The sequence below is a fragment of the Anas platyrhynchos genome, chromosome 16, assembly GCF_047663525.1.
Source record: "Anas platyrhynchos isolate ZD024472 breed Pekin duck chromosome 16, IASCAAS_PekinDuck_T2T, whole genome shotgun sequence".
Taxonomy (NCBI): Eukaryota; Metazoa; Chordata; class Aves; order Anseriformes; family Anatidae; genus Anas; species Anas platyrhynchos.
In genome coordinates, this window is record NC_092602.1 from 9,548,888 (window position 1) to 9,566,577 (window position 17,690).

At 61.1% G+C, this 17,690-nt stretch overlaps 2 protein-coding genes across 4 annotated transcripts; one reads left to right on the forward strand and one right to left on the reverse strand.

The window, feature by feature from the left end:
• Positions 1-9: 9 nt before the first annotated feature.
• GSC2 (goosecoid homeobox 2) lies at positions 10-6,719 on the reverse strand. 3 transcript variants are annotated; one of them, XM_072024267.1, is made up of 5 exons: positions 6,546-6,684; positions 5,144-5,784; positions 1,692-5,058; positions 620-867; positions 10-204 (listed from the first exon to the last, which is right to left on the reverse strand). In XM_072024267.1, the coding sequence occupies exons 3-5, from the start codon at positions 1,987-1,989 to the stop codon at positions 10-12; spliced, it is 741 nt and encodes a 246-aa protein (XP_071880368.1). In that variant the 5' UTR covers positions 1,990-5,058; positions 5,144-5,784; positions 6,546-6,684. The 3 variants fall into 3 exon arrangements, with proteins under 3 accessions (XP_071880368.1, XP_071880367.1, XP_027326056.1); XM_072024266.1 differs by having other exon boundaries at positions 1,692-5,784; positions 6,585-6,719; XM_027470255.3 differs by having other exon boundaries at positions 1,692-5,784.
• LOC106017603 (tRNA (32-2'-O)-methyltransferase regulator THADA) lies at positions 6,080-17,651 on the forward strand. Its single transcript, XM_038187685.2, has 31 exons — positions 6,080-6,218; positions 6,554-6,731; positions 6,846-6,932; positions 7,236-7,263; positions 7,344-7,492; positions 7,563-7,685; positions 7,884-8,004; positions 8,265-8,416; positions 8,688-8,772; positions 8,969-9,105; positions 9,425-9,622; positions 9,741-10,422; positions 10,505-10,657; positions 10,760-10,869; positions 10,947-11,107; positions 11,308-11,468; positions 11,615-11,791; positions 11,915-12,060; positions 12,615-12,758; positions 12,894-12,998; positions 13,155-13,355; positions 13,635-13,785; positions 14,058-14,283; positions 14,385-14,621; positions 14,703-14,928; positions 15,075-15,281; positions 15,512-15,747; positions 15,933-16,115; positions 16,234-16,500; positions 16,639-16,844; positions 16,970-17,651. The coding sequence occupies exons 1-31, from the start codon at positions 6,106-6,108 to the stop codon at positions 17,239-17,241; spliced, it is 5,622 nt and encodes a 1,873-aa protein (XP_038043613.2). The 5' UTR covers positions 6,080-6,105; the 3' UTR covers positions 17,242-17,651.
• Positions 17,652-17,690: the final 39 nt, after the last annotated feature.

Below are 17,690 nucleotides of genomic sequence, written 5' to 3' on the forward strand. Positions count from 1 at the left end.
GCCGCGGCCTTACCCGGGGCGCCCCCCCAGCGCCGTGCCCCGAGCCGGGGCCGGGCCGGGCCGCGCCGCCTCGCCGCCGTCCTCCCGGCTGCCCCGAGCGCAGGGGGCTCCGGCCGGGGGCTCCTTGGTGCCCTGCAGGCCCAGCGCCGCGGCGGACGCCCTCTTCTGGTGGCGCCACTTGGCCCGGCGGTTCTTAAACCAGACCTGGAAGTGCAAAACACGGAGTGAACGCGCGCTGCGATCAGTGCGGCTCCACACAGAGACCTCCCCCCACAATAAATGTAATAAGCACTATGGCACACATAAGGGACACAGGCTCAGGTGCAGGGCAGGAGCAGGACAGGGCACGGCCATGTGTGTACAGGTGGTTCTGTGACCGGCTGGCTCTGTGGCACCAGAAACCAGGACAAATAACCCAGCCAAGCACTTTTACGCTCTTCCATTACTTGCCAAACCTAAATTCAGGTCTTTTGTCAAATACCCGAGAAAGGTTTCACACTGAAGCCTCTGCAGCTCCCAACACAGACAGTGCAACCCCTCCGCCTGTGCTCCCCTGGGGTGACAGCACGCAGAAGGCACAACGCCCCCCCTGCCACCTCACAGGGCTGCAGGACCTCACCTCCACCCTCTCCTCCTTCAGGTGGATGCGGTTCGCCAGGTGCTCCCTGGTGATGACGTCCGGGTACTGGTTCTGGTGGAAAAGCGTTTCCAGGGCCTGCAGCTGGTCCTCGGTGAATATGGTGCGATGGCGGCGCGTGCGGCGCTGGATCTGCTGGAAAGCCTGCAGCTCGCTCGGGCTGCCCTGGGGACTCCTGCAGGCTCTGGCTGCCGAGTGAAGCAGCCGCATGGGCCAGGCGAACCTGGCGTCTGCAAGGAGAGGGACGGTCAGCGCCATGGGGACAAGGGGCTAAGACACAGCCCTGGCTCAAGGCAGGCAGGCACGGACTGCATCCACACCTGTGAGGTGGAAGGAGCACAGCTGGCCAGCTGGCATGGATGAAAAGCTGCATGATCATGATGCAAGTGTGAGAAGGGCTTAGGGCATCGCTCAGGGAAAAGTGTGCATGCAGGGAGCACTGGTGGTGTTTTCCTTGTTTAAGTGCCAGTTACACAGTGGCCAGCTCCAGAAAATGACTGGAAACTTACATAGCGGATAGAGGTTGTGACTCCATCATGACTTGGGGGATTTCTGAACATTCAGAATACTTTTGAACCACATGCTTGAGGTTTTTTACTTTTTTTTTTTTTTTTTTTTTCCCAGGTGCAGCAGTTTACTAGATGTAACCAAGAATATCTTTCCCTTAGAGGACAAGTGAGATTTCTGAGGGTGGTTTGCATCATGAAGCTCAGGCACAGCTCTGTGCACTGGCAGCATGACCATGGGCCCCCACACTCCCTGGAGAACTTCCACCCCTGGAAAGATCAGAGTCTGTGTGTTTTACAATAAAGTAGCCATATGTGGTGATAAATAGCACCTGTCGTTTTTAAAACCCTGGCAGCATTGCAGGTAAGGTGCCTGCTCTCCCCAGCCACACTGAGAACAGATCCAGCAATCTGAGGAAGCCAAGCTGGAGCTGTGGCAGGCCACATAGTGCCACATTGTCACACAATGCCCAGCATTTCCCCTCTACCCAGTGTCAGCACCAGCCCCTCCACAAGCCGCACGCAGTGCATCAACCCCAAGGACTCACCCAGCCAACTCGGAGAGTCCTGCAGGGGCCGGACACTCGTGTGGGAGCAGCAGCAGCAGTTGCAACCTGCACCTTCCAGCTCTTCCTCCTCCTCCTCTTCTTCCTGCAGGTTGCTGACCGTGATGGCCTCCAGCTGGTGCAGTCCCTTGGGCGTGCAGTCCAAGATGCCCCGCAGGCAGAGCGGGACCAGGACCTGGGAGCTCCTCTCCGCTGGGCTGGAGAGGATGTTCTCGATGCTGAACGAGCACTGCAGACCTCTTCTGCCCGAGCCAGTGTCTGGTGCTGGCTCTGCAGACATCCTCGGCCAGGAGCAGCGGCCGTGGGAACAGGAGCTCACGCTGAGTAGGGTCTGCTCTCTGTGCAGACTCTGGAATGGGGTCTTGCAAGGAAAAAAGGGAGCTTACATAGCCTTCAAAGCAGACCAGTGAGGCTATCCAGAATTGCTGCTTTGTCCCGGAGTTTCAAGTGACTGTCATTCTTGCAGCAGAGTTTTTATTTTATACACACGTGCACTTTTTCTCCCTCTAACCTAACTGCTTTATGACTGAAGCCACCCTAAATATATATGGAGAGATATAATCCTTTTGGAAAGAAAACCGTAAACCCCCTTGTGAATAAAATAAATTCTAACTAATCTTGGCGGCTTTGTGAAGGGTTAGTGTGGATCTAAGATTTAGCTAATCCCACAAAAATGACTCCAGAAGGAAATCTGATTTCTCCATCTCGGGTGTAGATTTGAGGCGGTTATGATCTCCATTGTGCCGGAGCCTCCAATTCAGGGCAGGGGGAGGACAGCCGTTCCCAGCCCGGAAATGGACCGGAGGATTAACTCCTTAAAAGAAGCAAATTATCCCTTTCTCTGGCCAAATGAAAGCTTTCCCATCAAAAGAGAGCTGTCATATCATACAATATGAGAGAGAATAGAGTTCAGCTTAATAAAAAGTCATTTTTAATGATAGCATAGCCTTGGCTGCACCAGAACTCTCTGCAAAAGTCGATTTATTTTCTGCTGAGAGCAGTGAAATCGTATTTTCCCTCCTTCTCCTTTCCCCCACCTCCACTGCCCTAATCAGAGTAATAATACAGATGCTTTGCATATATCTAACATGCTCTTTGTCAGGATTCAAATCCCGAAGAAATCAGATACGTGGCAGCTCGTGGCAGCTCAGTGGCATACAGCCACCTGTGAGGAGACAGGGGGGCCATGTCCCCACTCAGCATTTGGAGGGGACAGAAGGGAAGGGCGCTGCCTCTGCACGCATGTAGGCAGCCCTGCTGCAGCTCCTGGGGAAACATGGCTAAATACTTCTAAATCCTGGCAGCCCAGAATTTAACCACTGATTTTATGCCCGTTTTATGGGACAACCAGGCTTCTGCAAGGATTTGTTGGTTCGGTTACCAACTTCTGTCCAGAAACGGGACCTCTGGGGAGGTAATATCCAAGAGCAGTCACTAGTCCAGGACTTGTCTCGGGCACGGATGAGGTTCTCGCACTGGGCCTCATGAGAAAGACCAGGGCTGGTGGGCATGGTCTCTGCAGGAGAAGGGAGACCTTCTGTATCAGCCTAGTCTGAGACACTTCAGCACTAGAAATGCCCTGTTTCTTGCGAGGGCTCAGTCTCAGGCACAGCGTTTTTGTCACAGCCGCCATGGCATACATCACAGGGGAAGGAAGGGGCTTTGTGACCAGGAACAGCACAGGTATCTCCGGTTAAATTGGTGGTGATGACAAAGTGCTTGGGTTCATGACTAAAATAAGGAGCTGGAGCTAAAACAGGGATGTTGTGGTTGAGCTCAGGTTGCTTTGGAAAGTTTAAACCTGAATTTTCTTGCCCTCAGTGCACCTTAAGCTAGCGAGCTAGCAAGGCTTTGGGAACTTACTGGTGGAGCATTCCTGCTTGGTATTTCTTGGCAGGGGAGGTAAGGCACCAGCCACACTCCTGGTGCAATGAGGAGATACATGAGAGCTGTGAAACTCCCGCACAACAACATCCCTGTGGCACCTCGTGGAAATGGGAGCCTGTCCTCAGGGGGTCCCCATCTCTGGTCCTCTTCTTTTTTTTGGTCTTCCACCACCAGGAAGGGATGCCAAATTGCCTTTCTACCCTCAAATCTCTTTAAAATCTCACTTAAAACAGTATTTTTTCTTCCATCCCCCTATTTTGCTTCTCCTTCAGTGGCACAGGGGACGGCATGGGGACGGGTCCTGCTCCCCACACCGTGCCGCTGCGGGGCAGGCAAGCGTGGCGTGGGCAGGTGCAGGATGCGACCCGCCCTGCTCTCAGCTGTGATAATCATACAGCCGAAGCAGATTAATTCTCATTCCCCATCCTGTACAAAGGACGTCTTTCCCTGGCCTCCTCGGCCTGGCCCTGCCTTCCCACCACACATGCACTTAGCCTATTAGTATCTCCGCTGATTGCTTTCTTTCATTTCTCCCGTACCTTTCACTTCAGAAAATGGACTGGTAATACTTCTTTTATCAAAGAATTATGGGATTTAGGACCCAGATCTTACAAAGAGACTTTTGATAGCTGCTGGTAATCAAATCCCAATCGGCAGACACTTCTCTGCACCCTGTTACCGGAGAGGAATAAAGGAAAGGGATTACTGACGTTCTGTTTACTGAGCCTCTGAGAGATAGGATCGCTGGGCTATTTCATATTAGAAAAGGGAAGGAAAATAAAACAAGAAAGAAAAAAAATGCAGACAAGGGAGGACAATATAGATATAGATAAAAAGAAAAGAAACAGGCTCTTATCATTTTCTTATTGGTTAAGGAGATTCCAAAGCCATTATAGAGGATTAGCAAAAAGGTTAATCTGCTTTAGCCGTTTGCTTGTCAAAAGTGAATTTACAGGGGTTGAAAATCCTTCCTATGGCAAAACCTGAAAAATCCTCCTCTTCCTCCCCGACACCTGCCTTCTGCAGGCAGCACAAGGGGAAAGGGAACCACAGCCTCAGAGACCCTGAAATATGGGAGCCCCTTCCCTTGCCTGGGTGCAGGCACCATGGGCACGGGGGCTCTGCTTAGGCAGCGCACTCCCTGATTCCTCACCGCAGTGCTGGAGTGGGGAAGGAGTTGGTCTGCTCGTTCAAGCATCCTCCTGTGCCACCCTGATTTACTGGGTGGAAATCCAGGGATGTTTCCCTGGTTTATAATAGCAGCAGTGAGGGCAAACCTGGCCCCGTGGCTGGCTTTGGACTTCCAGGTTAATGTCTAAAGCAGAGCAGGGCTGGCAAACATTGTTGAAAACCATGGTCTGTTGGTTTCCAGATGCAGTGCTCTCCTGGGAGCCACGTCTTGGCGTCCTCCAAGCCGTGCTCTCCTGGGTGCCTGATGCAGCCATCACTCTCCTTAGTTCCTCTGCAGGAAGCAAAGCAGGAAAAATCACTCCTGCAGGGTCAAAACCAGCAAAGAGCATCCCTGGGAAGCACGCAGATGAGCTCACCCCATTCCCTGTGACAGAAGGTCCCATTGCTGGTGACAAGAGGGCGGCGGGGGGACCAGGTTAAAGCTGGCACGCGTATCTGCTAGTGATTTGGGAACCGTGGTGAGCAGGCAGGAGGCAAAATCTACAGATGATGTTGAATGACACGGTTATGCTCTGAGAACCTGCTGCCACTGACACAATGTCCTGTGTCAATCTGGTGCAGAGTGGTGTGATGGGAGAGGCGGCTGTGCCAAGCAGAAGTGTTGGGCTCGCTGTGCAGGACACCTCAATGTCCCCTCTGCCAGCACCTCAGCCTTGCCCAGCTCCCCTCCAGTCCTTCCAGGGCTCTCTCCTCTGCCGACGATGGAAACCGCTCCAGATGTCGTTGTTTTAAGGCGGAAAACTTGTAGGCAGGTGAAGTGAGATGACACTCACCCTTCTGTCCCACCTCTACTTTTAAAGCAAACACACCACTTTTGGCATGAGGAAGGTGTGGCTGTGGCTAAGGGACAGAGCAGGTGAGAAGGCGGATTTTGGGGGGAATCGCTCCGGGAAAGCCCGGGACTGGCAGCAGGGGTCTGGGAGCAGCTCCAGCACCGGCCCCGCTTGGTGCTCACCCGTGGGACAACCCCAGGGCTTGTGGGCACCAAGCTCCCGACCTGGGGAAAAATAAATAAATAAATAAAGAAAGAAAGAAAGAAACAAACAAACAAAGGGAAAGCCACAAACATCCCAAAGGAAACAAACTGGAAGTGACACCCAACAAAGAACAAACCCAGCAGAGGAGAAGCACGGGGCAAACACCGCACCGAAGCGCCCAACTTGTGCAACCCCAAACCCCCCAACCCCAAATCCCCAACCCCAAACCCCCCAACCCCAAACTCCCCAACCCCAAACCCCAACCCCCCCCCGCAGCCCGGGGAAGCCGCGGGCCCGCAGGCGGGCGCTAGGGGGGGCTGCAGCGGGGCCGGGGCCGCGCCATGGGGGCCGAGCGGGAGGCGCGGGCCTGCGCCGCCTTCTACGGGGCGCTGGGGCCCGGCGGGCCGGGCAGGGCCGCGCTCCGCTGCCTGCACAGCCTGCGGCTCTTCGCAGGGTAAGGGGCTCCGGGGGGACACGGGGGGACACGGGGGGACACGGGGAACCGGGGGCGGTTCGGGCAGCGCGGTTGGGACGCGCAGTGCGGAGCGCGCCGCTCCACATCAAAGCCACCCCCAGCCAAATGGGGCACCCCCACCCCAACCTCCCACAGCATCAGGGCGTCCCCACCCAACCCCCACCACACCAGGGTACCCCCACCACACCCCCCATGCACCAGCCCTGACCCCCATCAAGCCGGGGTGCCCCCCACACTCCCCTCCCATTGCACCCCCAGCCCCAGCTGAGCCCCCCTGGGGCACCCCAATTCATCCCATCCCGGTACCATGGCAGGAGCACCACGAGAAGATGCCGGGAGCAGCACCTGGAGGAGGCCCTGCAGCTGGCACGGGCGCTGAGCGAGGAGCTGCGGGCGCTGGGCGAGGCGGAGGCACGGCCGCTGCTGCGCTGCGTGCTGGCCTTCCAGCTGGAGGCGAGCGGCAGCTCCAGCGCCTTCCACAAACTGCAGCAGGTCTGTAGCACACCACCAGGCAGAGAAACGCAGCCGAAGCTGCCCTAAAAGCACGACACAGCTCGTGTTTCTCGGGGGTCTGCATGGGTGGCTGACCCGGGGGTCTGTCCGCAGATCGTCACCCAGCTGGCGGTGGGCCAGGAGGCTCTGCTGGCCCGGGAGGTGGACGCGCTGCTGGCTGGCCTGGCACTGCACCGAGAGGTGAGAGCACCCGGCACGTGGGGTGGCGACACCCCAGATTTGGGAGCGTCACACGTGGGGACCGGCTACAGGAGGTTTTGGGGTGTGAGGCAGCCGGGCAGGGAGTGCCTGTGGCTGGGGATCAGCCGTGCTGCCTCGGGGTTCAGCGCCAGAGCCCGCTGCTGACCAGTCTCCTGCACGGGAGGGACTGGGAGCTGTGGGGGGGCTTTGCTTGGAGGCTTCTCCCCAAAACACCCACACCGCGTAGCATGGCTGCTGCCATTGTGCTGGGTGTGAAGGGTGCCTGTCCTTCTGCCCCCACAGGTGCTGTCTCCTGAGGACCTTCAGGCAGGTCAGTCTCTGCTCCTCGTCCCCAGGGGCTTCCCTGGGTGCCAGGAGGGACAGGGACCGATGCTGTGCCCTCACCCACAGTGTGCATGTTCATCGAGGAGAGCAGCCTGGGCCGGGACCACTGGCGGCAGAACCTGGCCCCGCTGCTGCAGCGCCTGGCTGCCACCTTGCGCTGGGTGCTGCAGAGCCAGCCGGCAGCGAGCAGCACCTGGGGCCACCTGGCCGTCAAGGTAGGAGCCGTGTCGGGGGGAGAAGGAGCAGTCACACGGGATGCAGACCCTCTCTCTTCTGGTCCTCCAGGCCTGCCTCCAGCTCTTCCAGGCGCTGCCGAAGGACGTGGCCCCTCTGGCATGGAGTGCAGCAGCAAAGAGCGAGACCCTGCAGAGCATCCTGGGGCTGCTGCTGGAGGTGGTGGCAGGGAAGGTGCGTGTGTGCCTGGTGGCACTGGAGGACAGCGCTGTACTCCCGTGGTTCTTTCCCTGTACCTGAGAAGACACTGCAGCATCTGGGGATGCTCTGTAGTTGGCCATAAGTGTCACAGGGGCATGGAGACAGTTTATGCATGTTTTTTTTTTCTTGTGGTGTTTTGAGCTGTGCCTTTCCCTCCCGTTCTGAGCCCAGGCCCCGAGCAAGGACACGCAGCTGCTGGCGGGCACCGCGCTGAGCATGCTGCTGAACACGGCCCCGCAGCCCCAGAGCAGGGCCGGTGCTGCACAGGCCCTCTTCCAACTCACTGACCAAGGTGTGTGCTCCTCCCTGAGCTGGGAACCACCTCATTGGGTGGGCAGCAGGGACAGGCGTGCTGGGCGAGAGGGGATGGAGGGGACAGTGCCACTCACTGGCAGTCAAAGCCAGACTGCTGCTGCGTCCCCCTCCTGCGGTGCAGGAGCCCCATGTGCCACAGTCACTCTGGGACGAGGCAAGCCAGTCTGGGCAGTTTGGTCATGGATAAATAGTTGGGTTTGGGTCTTTCCCCCAGTTAACACAGCCGTTTTCAACCAGGTGTAAGGGAGCTGAGGTTCGGAGAGCTGGTGGTAGAAAACCCCAGAGTCTTGGATCCAGCCGGGCTGGAGAGGCTGGTGCTGAGCAGAGGCCTGCTGACGTGCTGCAAGGGGGACATCCTCAGCTGCCGGCTGGACAGCCCCACGCAACAGGTAGGAGAGTTCATACCCAGGGGTTTGGAGCCCCTCGCCCAGCTCTGCTTTGGCAGCCACCAGTGGGGGTTTGGGATAAACCTCCTGATGTAGCCAGCCCACACCCCCTCACACAGCCTGAACCTGGGGCTGATCTCCCAAAGCAGCACAGAAAGCTCACCCTGAGCTGCTGGAACAGCAGAGCAGTGCTGCGGTCTTCTGTCCTGTGATGGGGTTTTCTTACCCCAAAAGCCTGCACCTCCCCACTCACTGACGGGCTGTGTTCCTGCAGGCCTGCCTGCTGCTGGATGTGCTCTTCCCCGCTGTACGTGCCCTGAACAAGGAGCAGAAGGACTGCCACTACTACTGCTTCCAAGGTAAGGGACAGTGACCCCACCATGGCAGAAGACTGCTGCTAAGGCTGTTAACACCTGCTCCAACCCACCAAATACAAACCTCCCTGGCTGCTGTACATCTGTGTGGGAAGTGCTCCCCTTGTGCCCTGCTCCCCAGCCTGGGTGGGCTTTGCCACACGTGGTGGCTGCATCGCTGTGTCTGCTTTTCTGGTTTCAGTCCTGGCGCTGTGGCTGCAGCGCCTGCAGGAGAACCTGCCTGAGCTCTGGCGCCTGCGGGGGGGCCGCATACTGGCAGAGGACACCGAGCTGCTCCAGCAGCTCACCCAGCTGGTGTGGGACAACGCTGAGACCCCGGTAAGGCTGGAGTGTGCTCCCCCAGCACCACCATGACCAGAAACAGCCCTTACCTTGACCAGCTCAGCTTGTCCTGCTGCACATACACAGCCCTACCCTGTAGGGCAGGGATGGAGGTACCCCCACTGCAGCAGAGCTTTGACCCTGCTCCCCATGCAGCAGGGCAGCCCCAGCTGACCAAAGAGCCCTGGGCCACATCTGCTGGCACATCCTTAGTACTGAAAGTCTGTGGCCACAGGAGAGCAAGGAGTCTTCTAAAGCAGAAAGACAGAAGGTGGGAACCACACTGACCTCTCTTGGTTGCCGTCCTTCCCCCCAGGTGGAGGGGGTGTCCGAGTTCATCCAGAGCTCCTTTCGACTGCTCCTGGAGATCTATGACCTCGAGTGCCAGCACTTCAAGGACCAGGAGAGACCCCTCTACCGACAGATGCTGCAGAGGGCGGTCTCGATGCCGTGGCAGATCAAGGCCAGATACGTGCCCCTGTGTGCCATCGTCCCCTATGTGGGCAGCCAGCAGGTAGGGAAGGTGGAGTCCCTGCTGTACAGAGCCTTTAGGCTGGCAGGGCAGCATGCGGAGGTGGCAGACGGGACATCCCTCAGGTGCTCCTCACAGCCATCGCCGGCCTTTCCCCCAGGTGCTGGACACGTACCCGGAGCTGCCGCAGCACCTCCTGAGCTGCCTGGCCACCAACCACCTGTGCCCTGCAGCCACCGAGCTCTACAGGGTGCTGGTGCGGCAGCAGCGCTCCGAGGGACCAGGGGGCACAGAGGAGGCCCTGGCTGAGCGGTGGGCATGGCGCTGGCTGCCCCTGCTGTGCCAGGCACTGCGCTCGCCCCTGCCCATCCTACAGAGCAACGCCGCCAACCACCTCCTTGTCTGGACACTCCGGCAGCTCCCAGCCACCCACGCACTGCTGGCTGCCCAATTTGATAGCCAGGATGCTGCCGCGCTCCGGGCCTGGGTGTCACTGCTGCGGGCACAAAAAAGCATCGTGGGGACCCTGCCCCTGCAGGGCGAGGCGCTGGCACGGCTCCGCACCTGCCTGCGGGCCCGTGAGGAGGGCGTGCGGCTGGCAGCGCTGGGCCTCCTGTGCTGCAGCCCCAGCAGCGGGCAGGCCCTGTCAGGCACCGAGGAGCAGCTGCTGCGGGAGTTCCTGCCCCTCAACCTCACTGGAGACTCCTCTGCCTTCCGGCAGCTGCTGCAGGCGGCCGTGAGGAAGGCGCTGGTGCGGCTGCGGGACAGCGCGCTGGCCCGGCTGCGAGGGAAGGCACCCGTGGAGCCAGGCGAGGAAGTGGGGCAGCCCGACCAGGCTGTAGGTGAGGAAGCTGCTGCAGCACCTCTCAGTGGCCCCCAGGGCTTTGCAGGTGGCTGCCACAGTGCTGTGCGCTCTCCCTGCAGGCTTTGTGGAGTGGCTGCTGCAGCTCAGCGTCTCCTCACTCACCCCTGGGGCCAACTACCAGAGGAAGAAGACGGCTCTGCTCCTCCTGGCTGCCATTCTGGAGACCTGCACGGACACCTGGAGCCCCGAGAGGAAGAAGGGCCAACCCCCACGTGAGTAGGGGCAGCCTGCCCAGAGCATCTCTGCAGGTCCTGGGGCGCTCCTGGTGGTCCCCATCCTATCCCATCCCATCCCACCACCCGCTGTCCCTGCAGGGACCATGGCTGCGCTGCTGAGCCACGCCAGGCAGAGCGGCTGCTGGGACTTCTTCTCTCGGCCCAACTTGCTGGCGCTGCTGAGCTGCTTGCAGGACAGCACCAATGAGGTGGGTGTCAGCAGCCCCCTCTCCTGCCCTGCGTCTGCCACCTGTGTCCCTACTCCCTTTCTCTTCTGCCTCGGCAGATCAGAGATCTGGCCTCGGAGCTGCTCGTCCGCTACTTCCCCACGGCGTTCCCCTCCTCTCTCACCCCAGCACTGCTCCAGCTGGCCCAGGATGCCCTCAGCAGCCCCCGCGTGCAAGAGGCTGAAGCTGGAGCCGTGCTGATGAAGACAATCCTACAGAAGTATGAGCTCAGGGTGGGCAATGGCATGGCAGCCCCGTGGCAGCACCAGGGTCTCCTTGGTGCTGACCACAGCCAGCAGTGGCTTGGGTTTGAGTTAGCCTTGCAGTGGTGGAGCTGGGGAGGGTTGGGGTCTGCACAGCACAAGTTGGGCAGAAAACTCTTGTACTCACAGCACCAGCAGCACGTGCCTCTTCCTGCAGGTCAGATGGCAGCACCATGAAGATCCTGGAGATTGAAGCAGCCCAGACACCACCAAACCATGGCCTGTGCTTCGCCCAGCACCTCCTGCGGATGCTGCAGGCCCAGCACGCTGTGGCTCAGCAGGACCTGCTGCAGGCAGCAGCCGTGGCACCAATGCATGGTGCGTGCCCGGGCTGCTGGAGGAGAGAGGCCACAGCTCGGTGTGTGCCCTCCATCCACGCGTCCCATTTTGGGGAGATATTTCAGCGGGGGGGTGGGCAGGATGGTGCTGAGCACTGCTGTAACGTGGGTTGGGCATTTGTGCAGGTGTGATCGCAGCCCTGCGCAGGTGCCTGCTGCAGGTGCCAGAGGTGGCTGCCTCCATGCGGGCGGCAGAGTCGGTGCAGAGCTGGCAGGAATTCCTCACCAGCCTTGTGACCACTGCGAGGGAAATCACCTCCCTCCTGCTGAGTGCTCTGCAGAGCCCTGGTGCCAACGAGCAAGGTAAGCAGGTCCCCAGGGGAAGCAGCTCTGGGAGCCACCCACACCTTCACCACAGCAGCCTTGGTCCAGCCGTGAGCTCCAGAGGCTCTCCCTCACACTGCTCGCTGCTTCTCCTCTTCGCAGCGGCCGCCCCATCGTTTGCAGACATGGGGAATGCGATCGGCTCCCTCATCACGCTGGGGAAGGGGCAGCAGGAGGAGGAGGAGGACTCAGTCCTGCTGTCAGAGGAGCACAGCTTGATCCTGACCTGCTGCTGGGTGTCGGTGAAGGTAGGAGCACCTCTGCGTGGCAGCACCCACTGCACGTGGCAGCACTCACTGCACAGCCTGACCCAGGAGCTGGGCACATCCCTCCCTGGGGGCAGGCAGGGCAAGCACTGCCCTTACCTGGGGGCTGCTGCAGCCCCCCAGTCCAAAAGCAGCCTCCTCCCTGCCTGCCCTTATGTAGCCCAGCTGCTTTCCCAGCGCTGATGGACCCCAGCTGTGCTGGAGCTGGGCTGCCCCTGCTCGCAGCTGGGCTGCTCTGACAGCTGCCCATCACAGCTCCTTTCCGACAGCCGCCCGTCACAGCCTCTCCCCCAGAGCCTGCCCGGTGGCTGGCTGCAAAAAGGACATCTCAGCCACGCTGGGCTTGCAGCAGGCTGAGGAAACGCCGTGCTGCAGATGCTGCGTGCTCAAAGTCAGCTCAGGAGTCATGGGCTGAGCTGCTGGCACTGTGTGCTCTGGGGTGACAGCAGCGCTTACCAGGCACAGCGAATGTAGGGCAGGACAGCCGTGCTGGGCAGCACCACTGCCTTTCCTCTAACCTCTCGCCTCTTCCCCAGGAAATTGGGCTGCTGCTGGGAGGCCTGGCTGAGCTGCTGCTGTCGCCGGTGCTGCCTGATGCAGCAGGGCCACTCCTGACACTTGACAACTTACAGACGGCCGCGAGGGTCTTCCAGGAGATCCTGCTGAGGTGCCGGCACTGGGTAAGAGCGTGTCCCACCTGGGGGGGCTCGGCCCCTCTCCTGCCCCTCCAAACCCATCCATCAGCCCCGAGCAGAGGTTTCAGGGGGCTGTGGGAGGGTGGGAGCACAGGGAGCCCTAACACCGCTCTGCCCTAGGGAGCGGTGGAGGGCTGCAGCATGGGCTTCACCAAGTTCTGTGCTGCTCTGCTGAACCACCCCGACACGGAGCTGCAGGCGATCCCACAGACCATGCTGGACCAGGTGCTGTGCTTGTTCTTCCCCGTGTTCCCTCGTCCCCAGGGCTGTGTCTGTGTCCCTGCGGTCCCGGTGTCGGCTGCTGGTCCCCTCCCCTGCGGGGCAGCTGCAGGCTCCAGCTTGCAGGTTTCCAGCGGGGTCTGGATGGGTTTTGTTTCTCAGGGGTTGGAAGCACTGAGCGGGCCCCGGAGCAGCTCGATAACGCGCCGTGCTGCTGGCTTCCCCATGCTCTTCCTCTGCATCGTCAGTGGGGAAAACCCAGCCCAGGCCCGGCCGCTGCTGACCCGCTGCATCCAGACCCTGCTGGCCTTGGCCTCCACGGCCCTGCCCCAGGACTGGGACCAGACCCTCGACCTCCCCCAGGTGAGCACAGCGGGCACCGAGCCTCTTGCAGTTACATCTGGCTTGGGGACAGGGTGATCTGCAGGAGGCTCCCCAAAAGGATCTGCGCTGGGTACCTCAGTGTGAGGCTGCATTAGCACAGAGACCTTGGGGTGAACCACAGCCACAGCCCTGGCTGTGCTGCGCATCCCAGGAGCCCAGGAGCTGCTGGCCCCTTGGCTCCCTGCTCTCTTCCGAGCATCTTTGGTTTGCATCCTGGTGCTCAGTGCAGCACAGCTGAGCTCTGCGTGCTCTCCACAGGTGTGTGCCCTGCACGTGCTGCAGACGCTGGTCCGTGGAGCAGGGCTGGGCAGCGCACTGCTGCGGCACGCCACGCCGATGGTGGCCCTGGCACTGCAGGGCCTGGGTTCGCCTTGCTGGGCCATGAGGAACGCGGCCATCCAGCTCTTCAGTGAGTACCTGAGCCTGTGCTCTGCACCTGCTGTCCCTGCTAACAAAAAGGGCAGCGCCAGCAGCAGGGGTTGATGCCTGCAGCAATGCCCATGGGGGAACAGGGACCAGATTTGCACCCTACAGCGCCGTGGGGACATGCTGGTGCCCAGCGGGTCCCAGAGCTGTAGCTTGGCACTGCCTTTCAGGGATGTTTAATCAGCCCTCGGGGTCCAGTGCCGAGGGCAGGCAGGGGGACGGGGCCTGACTCTGCTTTCTGCCCTGTTCCCGCAGGCGCTCTCACCAGCCGGCTGCTGGGCCAGAAGCGGAGCCGCGCCGAGGGCAGCCCCGTGGAGGGGCTGAGCCTGCCCGCCTTCCTGGGGCAGCACCCGCAGCTGGGCGCCGTGCTGCTGGCCGAGCTGGGGGCAGCCACAACGGGGGGGCCCCGCCTGCGCCCCGCGCTCCACGCTGTCCTCACGCTCCTGGCGCAGCTCCAGCCCGGCCCCGATGGCCCCGACAGGTAGGACAGAGCGGACAGGGGTGGCAGTGGGGATGCTCTGCCCCAAAGCGAGGGCTCGCTGTGAGGGTGCGTCACCACGCTGTGCCCTTTTTGCTCCGCAGCCCCTCCGCTCGCTTCCTGGAGCCGCTGCTGGGGCTGGCAGCGAGCCCCATCTACGCCGTGCGAGCCATGGCTGCCAAGGCACTGGTGCCCGTCGTCCTGCCGCCCCAGCGCCCTGCACTCCTCCTGCGGCTGGCCCGGCAGCTCCCTGCACATGGAGGGGTCCGCTCGCACAACGCCCTGCACGGGCACCTGCTGCAGATGCAGGCGCTGCTGGCCCCAGCCCCAGGATCCGATGGGTGAGTGGCCCTGCACCCTCCCTGCGGCCCCAGCACCTTTTTGGTGTGGCCCTGTGTTGAGGCACGCTCATCCCCCCGCAGGCTGCCGGCCGAGGCGCTGCGCCCCGTGGCTCTGCAGCTGGAGGCCCGGGGCTGGCTGCTCACCCCTGCCCAGCGCTGCCCGCTCGTCCGCGCTGCCTTCCTGCAGGTCCTCGCCCTTCTGCCCGCCTCCCTCAGCCCTGGCTTGGTGCAGAGCATCCGAGAAGCCATCAGCACTGAGCTGGGCAGCTTCACGCTGGGGAAGGAGCCGGGATGTGCTGAGCTGCAGGTACTGCTCCCTGCCGGGGACATCACGGCTGCGCCCTTCTGTGAAGCTGGGGCGTGGGGAGTGGGGACCTGTCCTGCTCACTCCATGCCCACAAACGCACCTCACTCGAGGCTGAGTGCTGGAAGTGGATCCTGGTTTCCCTCCAGGTGGGCTCAGCTGTCCTCCACCAAACCATGGCCCGTTTCACATGCAGCGAGGCTGCACGGCTGGCCGACAGCGAGAGGATCGGTGCTGTTTGCTCGCTTCTCCAGCAGCCAAATCCTGATGTCCAGCTTGCCATCCTCAGCTGGGTGATCGAAGGGGAGGGAGACAAGTGCGAAGAGCTGGAGAAGGCTCTTCGGCTGACGCTGCTGGTAAGATGAGGCTCAGAAGTGGGGCACTGACACACAGCAGCACACAGATGGGTGCTCACTGAGTGGTCCCTGGTGCTCCTGTATCCTGGTGCCATCTCTGGGAAGAGGCACAGGTCCAGAGCATGTTACTCAGGCTGACGTGCAGCCTTTCTGATGGATTTGCTGATGGCTGCATGGTCCCATGCTCCCAGGGGCACTAACCATGTACCTTCTTTCCCGTTGTTGACTAGGAGAACTTACAGTCCGTGCTGCGAGACAAAAGGAACAAAGAGTTCCTGAAATTGTACCTTGAGGCTTTGATGCATCTTTGCAGAAACCCCTCATCTTGGTCCCAGGAAGCTTCCCCTAAGCTCCAGGGCTCCTCAGCATGCGTGGAAATGCTGCTCCTCATGATGGAGACGGAGCATCCTGGCCCAGACCTCCTCTTCCAGGCTCTGTGTGCCACCAGCCTGCTGCTCGCCTTCGGGTACGTCTGTGCCGCATCCGGGGCTGAACCTTTGAGGACGTTTTTCTTAGCCCTTGGTGGAAACAGAGCCACGGCTCATGACTGCTTTGTGCCTGGATCCTACGATCTCGGGGCAGTCAGCAGCCTTTGGTGCCCCCGATGGAGCTGGGAGGTGTGCTTGACCTGGATCTCCTGCCCTTGGACAGGTTTGGGGACGAGGACAGCCCGCTGGTGTGGCGGTGGGTCGCGGTGCTGGAGGCGTGCAGCCGGTCGCTGTCAGCCGAGGTGCTGCGGCTGGCGGCCGCACGCTCCCTGCAGACGGCGGGCATGGAAGTGCTGCGGCAGTCCCTGGGGGCTGCCCACCCCTGGCTCGTCCCCGCGGCGCTGCGGTAGGTCCTGAGCTGCGCTGGGTGGCCAGGCTCACGGGAATGCCACTGCCTGCAGGCGCTGTGCCTTCCCTGCAGCGTGGGCTGGTTGTGCAGGGACATTTATTTCCCTCCCTCCCAGGGTGATAAACGTGGGTGTTCACCTCCTGCAAGATGAGGAGCAGGAAGTCCGGCACGAGGCCGCGGGTTTCGCCAGCCTCGTGGAGCACAGCGTGGGGGAGCCAGGTGGAGGCGGCTGTGTCCTCGTGCAGGGCAACGTGGGGCTGCTGGGCCTCCTGCAGCTCCTCCCACGGGAGTTTGGGCATCACCCGGAGACCTTCAGCTCCCTACTGCAGCACCTGCCTGTCCTCGACCTCAGGGGCATCGTGGAGGAGCTGGAGGCCAACAAGTGAGTGCACAGATGAAGGGCCAAAAGGGTGGTGGGCAGAGCCACCCTGAGGGTCAGGGAGAGGGATCTCAGATGCCTGGGCATCGGGGAGCATTAGGTAGCCCCCAGGGCTTCCCTTGTGCTTCGGTTCCCTCCCAGAGCCCCCAGCCTGTACAAGGAGGACGAACCCAACGTTTTTGCGGAGCCGGCCGTCCTGGCACAGCAGCTGCTCCCCTTCCTGCTGCAGCTCCTGGAGAAGGTGCCCGATGCCAGCCCACTCCATGCCTCAGCCCTGCGCTGGCTGGAGGCCACAGGCCCTGGAGTCCTGCGAGACCTGCGGTACTGCAAGCACCTCTGGAGCCAAGGTACGGTGAGCTGGGGAGCGTTGGGATGCCCTTGGGATAGGAAACCCGGTGTCCTCACCCCTAGGGTCACCCTGCCTGGGGGAGCCCAGCTGTGCTCACCACATCTTTACCCTCTCTCTCCGCAGAGGCCGTCGCACGCTGGTGGATGAAGGCTCTGGGCTGTGCCAAGCTGCGGGTGGCCCTGGCTGTGCTGCTGGTGAGGGCCAGGCTGGCGGCCCACACGCTGCGAGTGCTGGGTGAGAGCCACGGGGCTGTGCCGGGGCTGGGCTGTGGCGTCCAGGAGCTGGAGCAGGAGCTGGTGCTGGTGCAGGGGCTGCTGGCACAGCACGGGCTGGCCCCTGTGCCCAGCCAGGGCGATGCACCGAGGGAACCGGGATCACTGCCTGGGAACGACTGATGGCTCCGGGCGCTGAGTGGTGTCACACTGAGCTTCTGGCTCTTGCTGCTGTGTTCCTGCGTTTTTTTGGGTGCTCGCTGCAGCCTTGCAGCAGGTTCGGCAGTGGAACTCGGGGAACCCCACTCGCCGTGTGGGACGTGCTCACTTTGGATGCAGCAGTGCTGGTGGTGGGAGCGAGCAGCGCTTTGCTCTTCGGTTCACACGGGGTGGTCACTCTGCATCCCAGTGGCACCAGCACAGCATCACCTCCCTGTGCCTGCTCCCTGCAGCACTCCCTGCCCCCGGGTCCAGCTGGGAGGACAGGACACGCAGCCCTGTCCCCTGCTGGGACACCCGCTGACCGTTTTCAACCAGGATTTTGGCTCTTTTTGCGGGAGCCTTTTATCCCAAATAAAGAACCCCGAAACCACCCCGCTGTCAAAGCCTTTCCGTGGCCTTTCTCGGGGGGA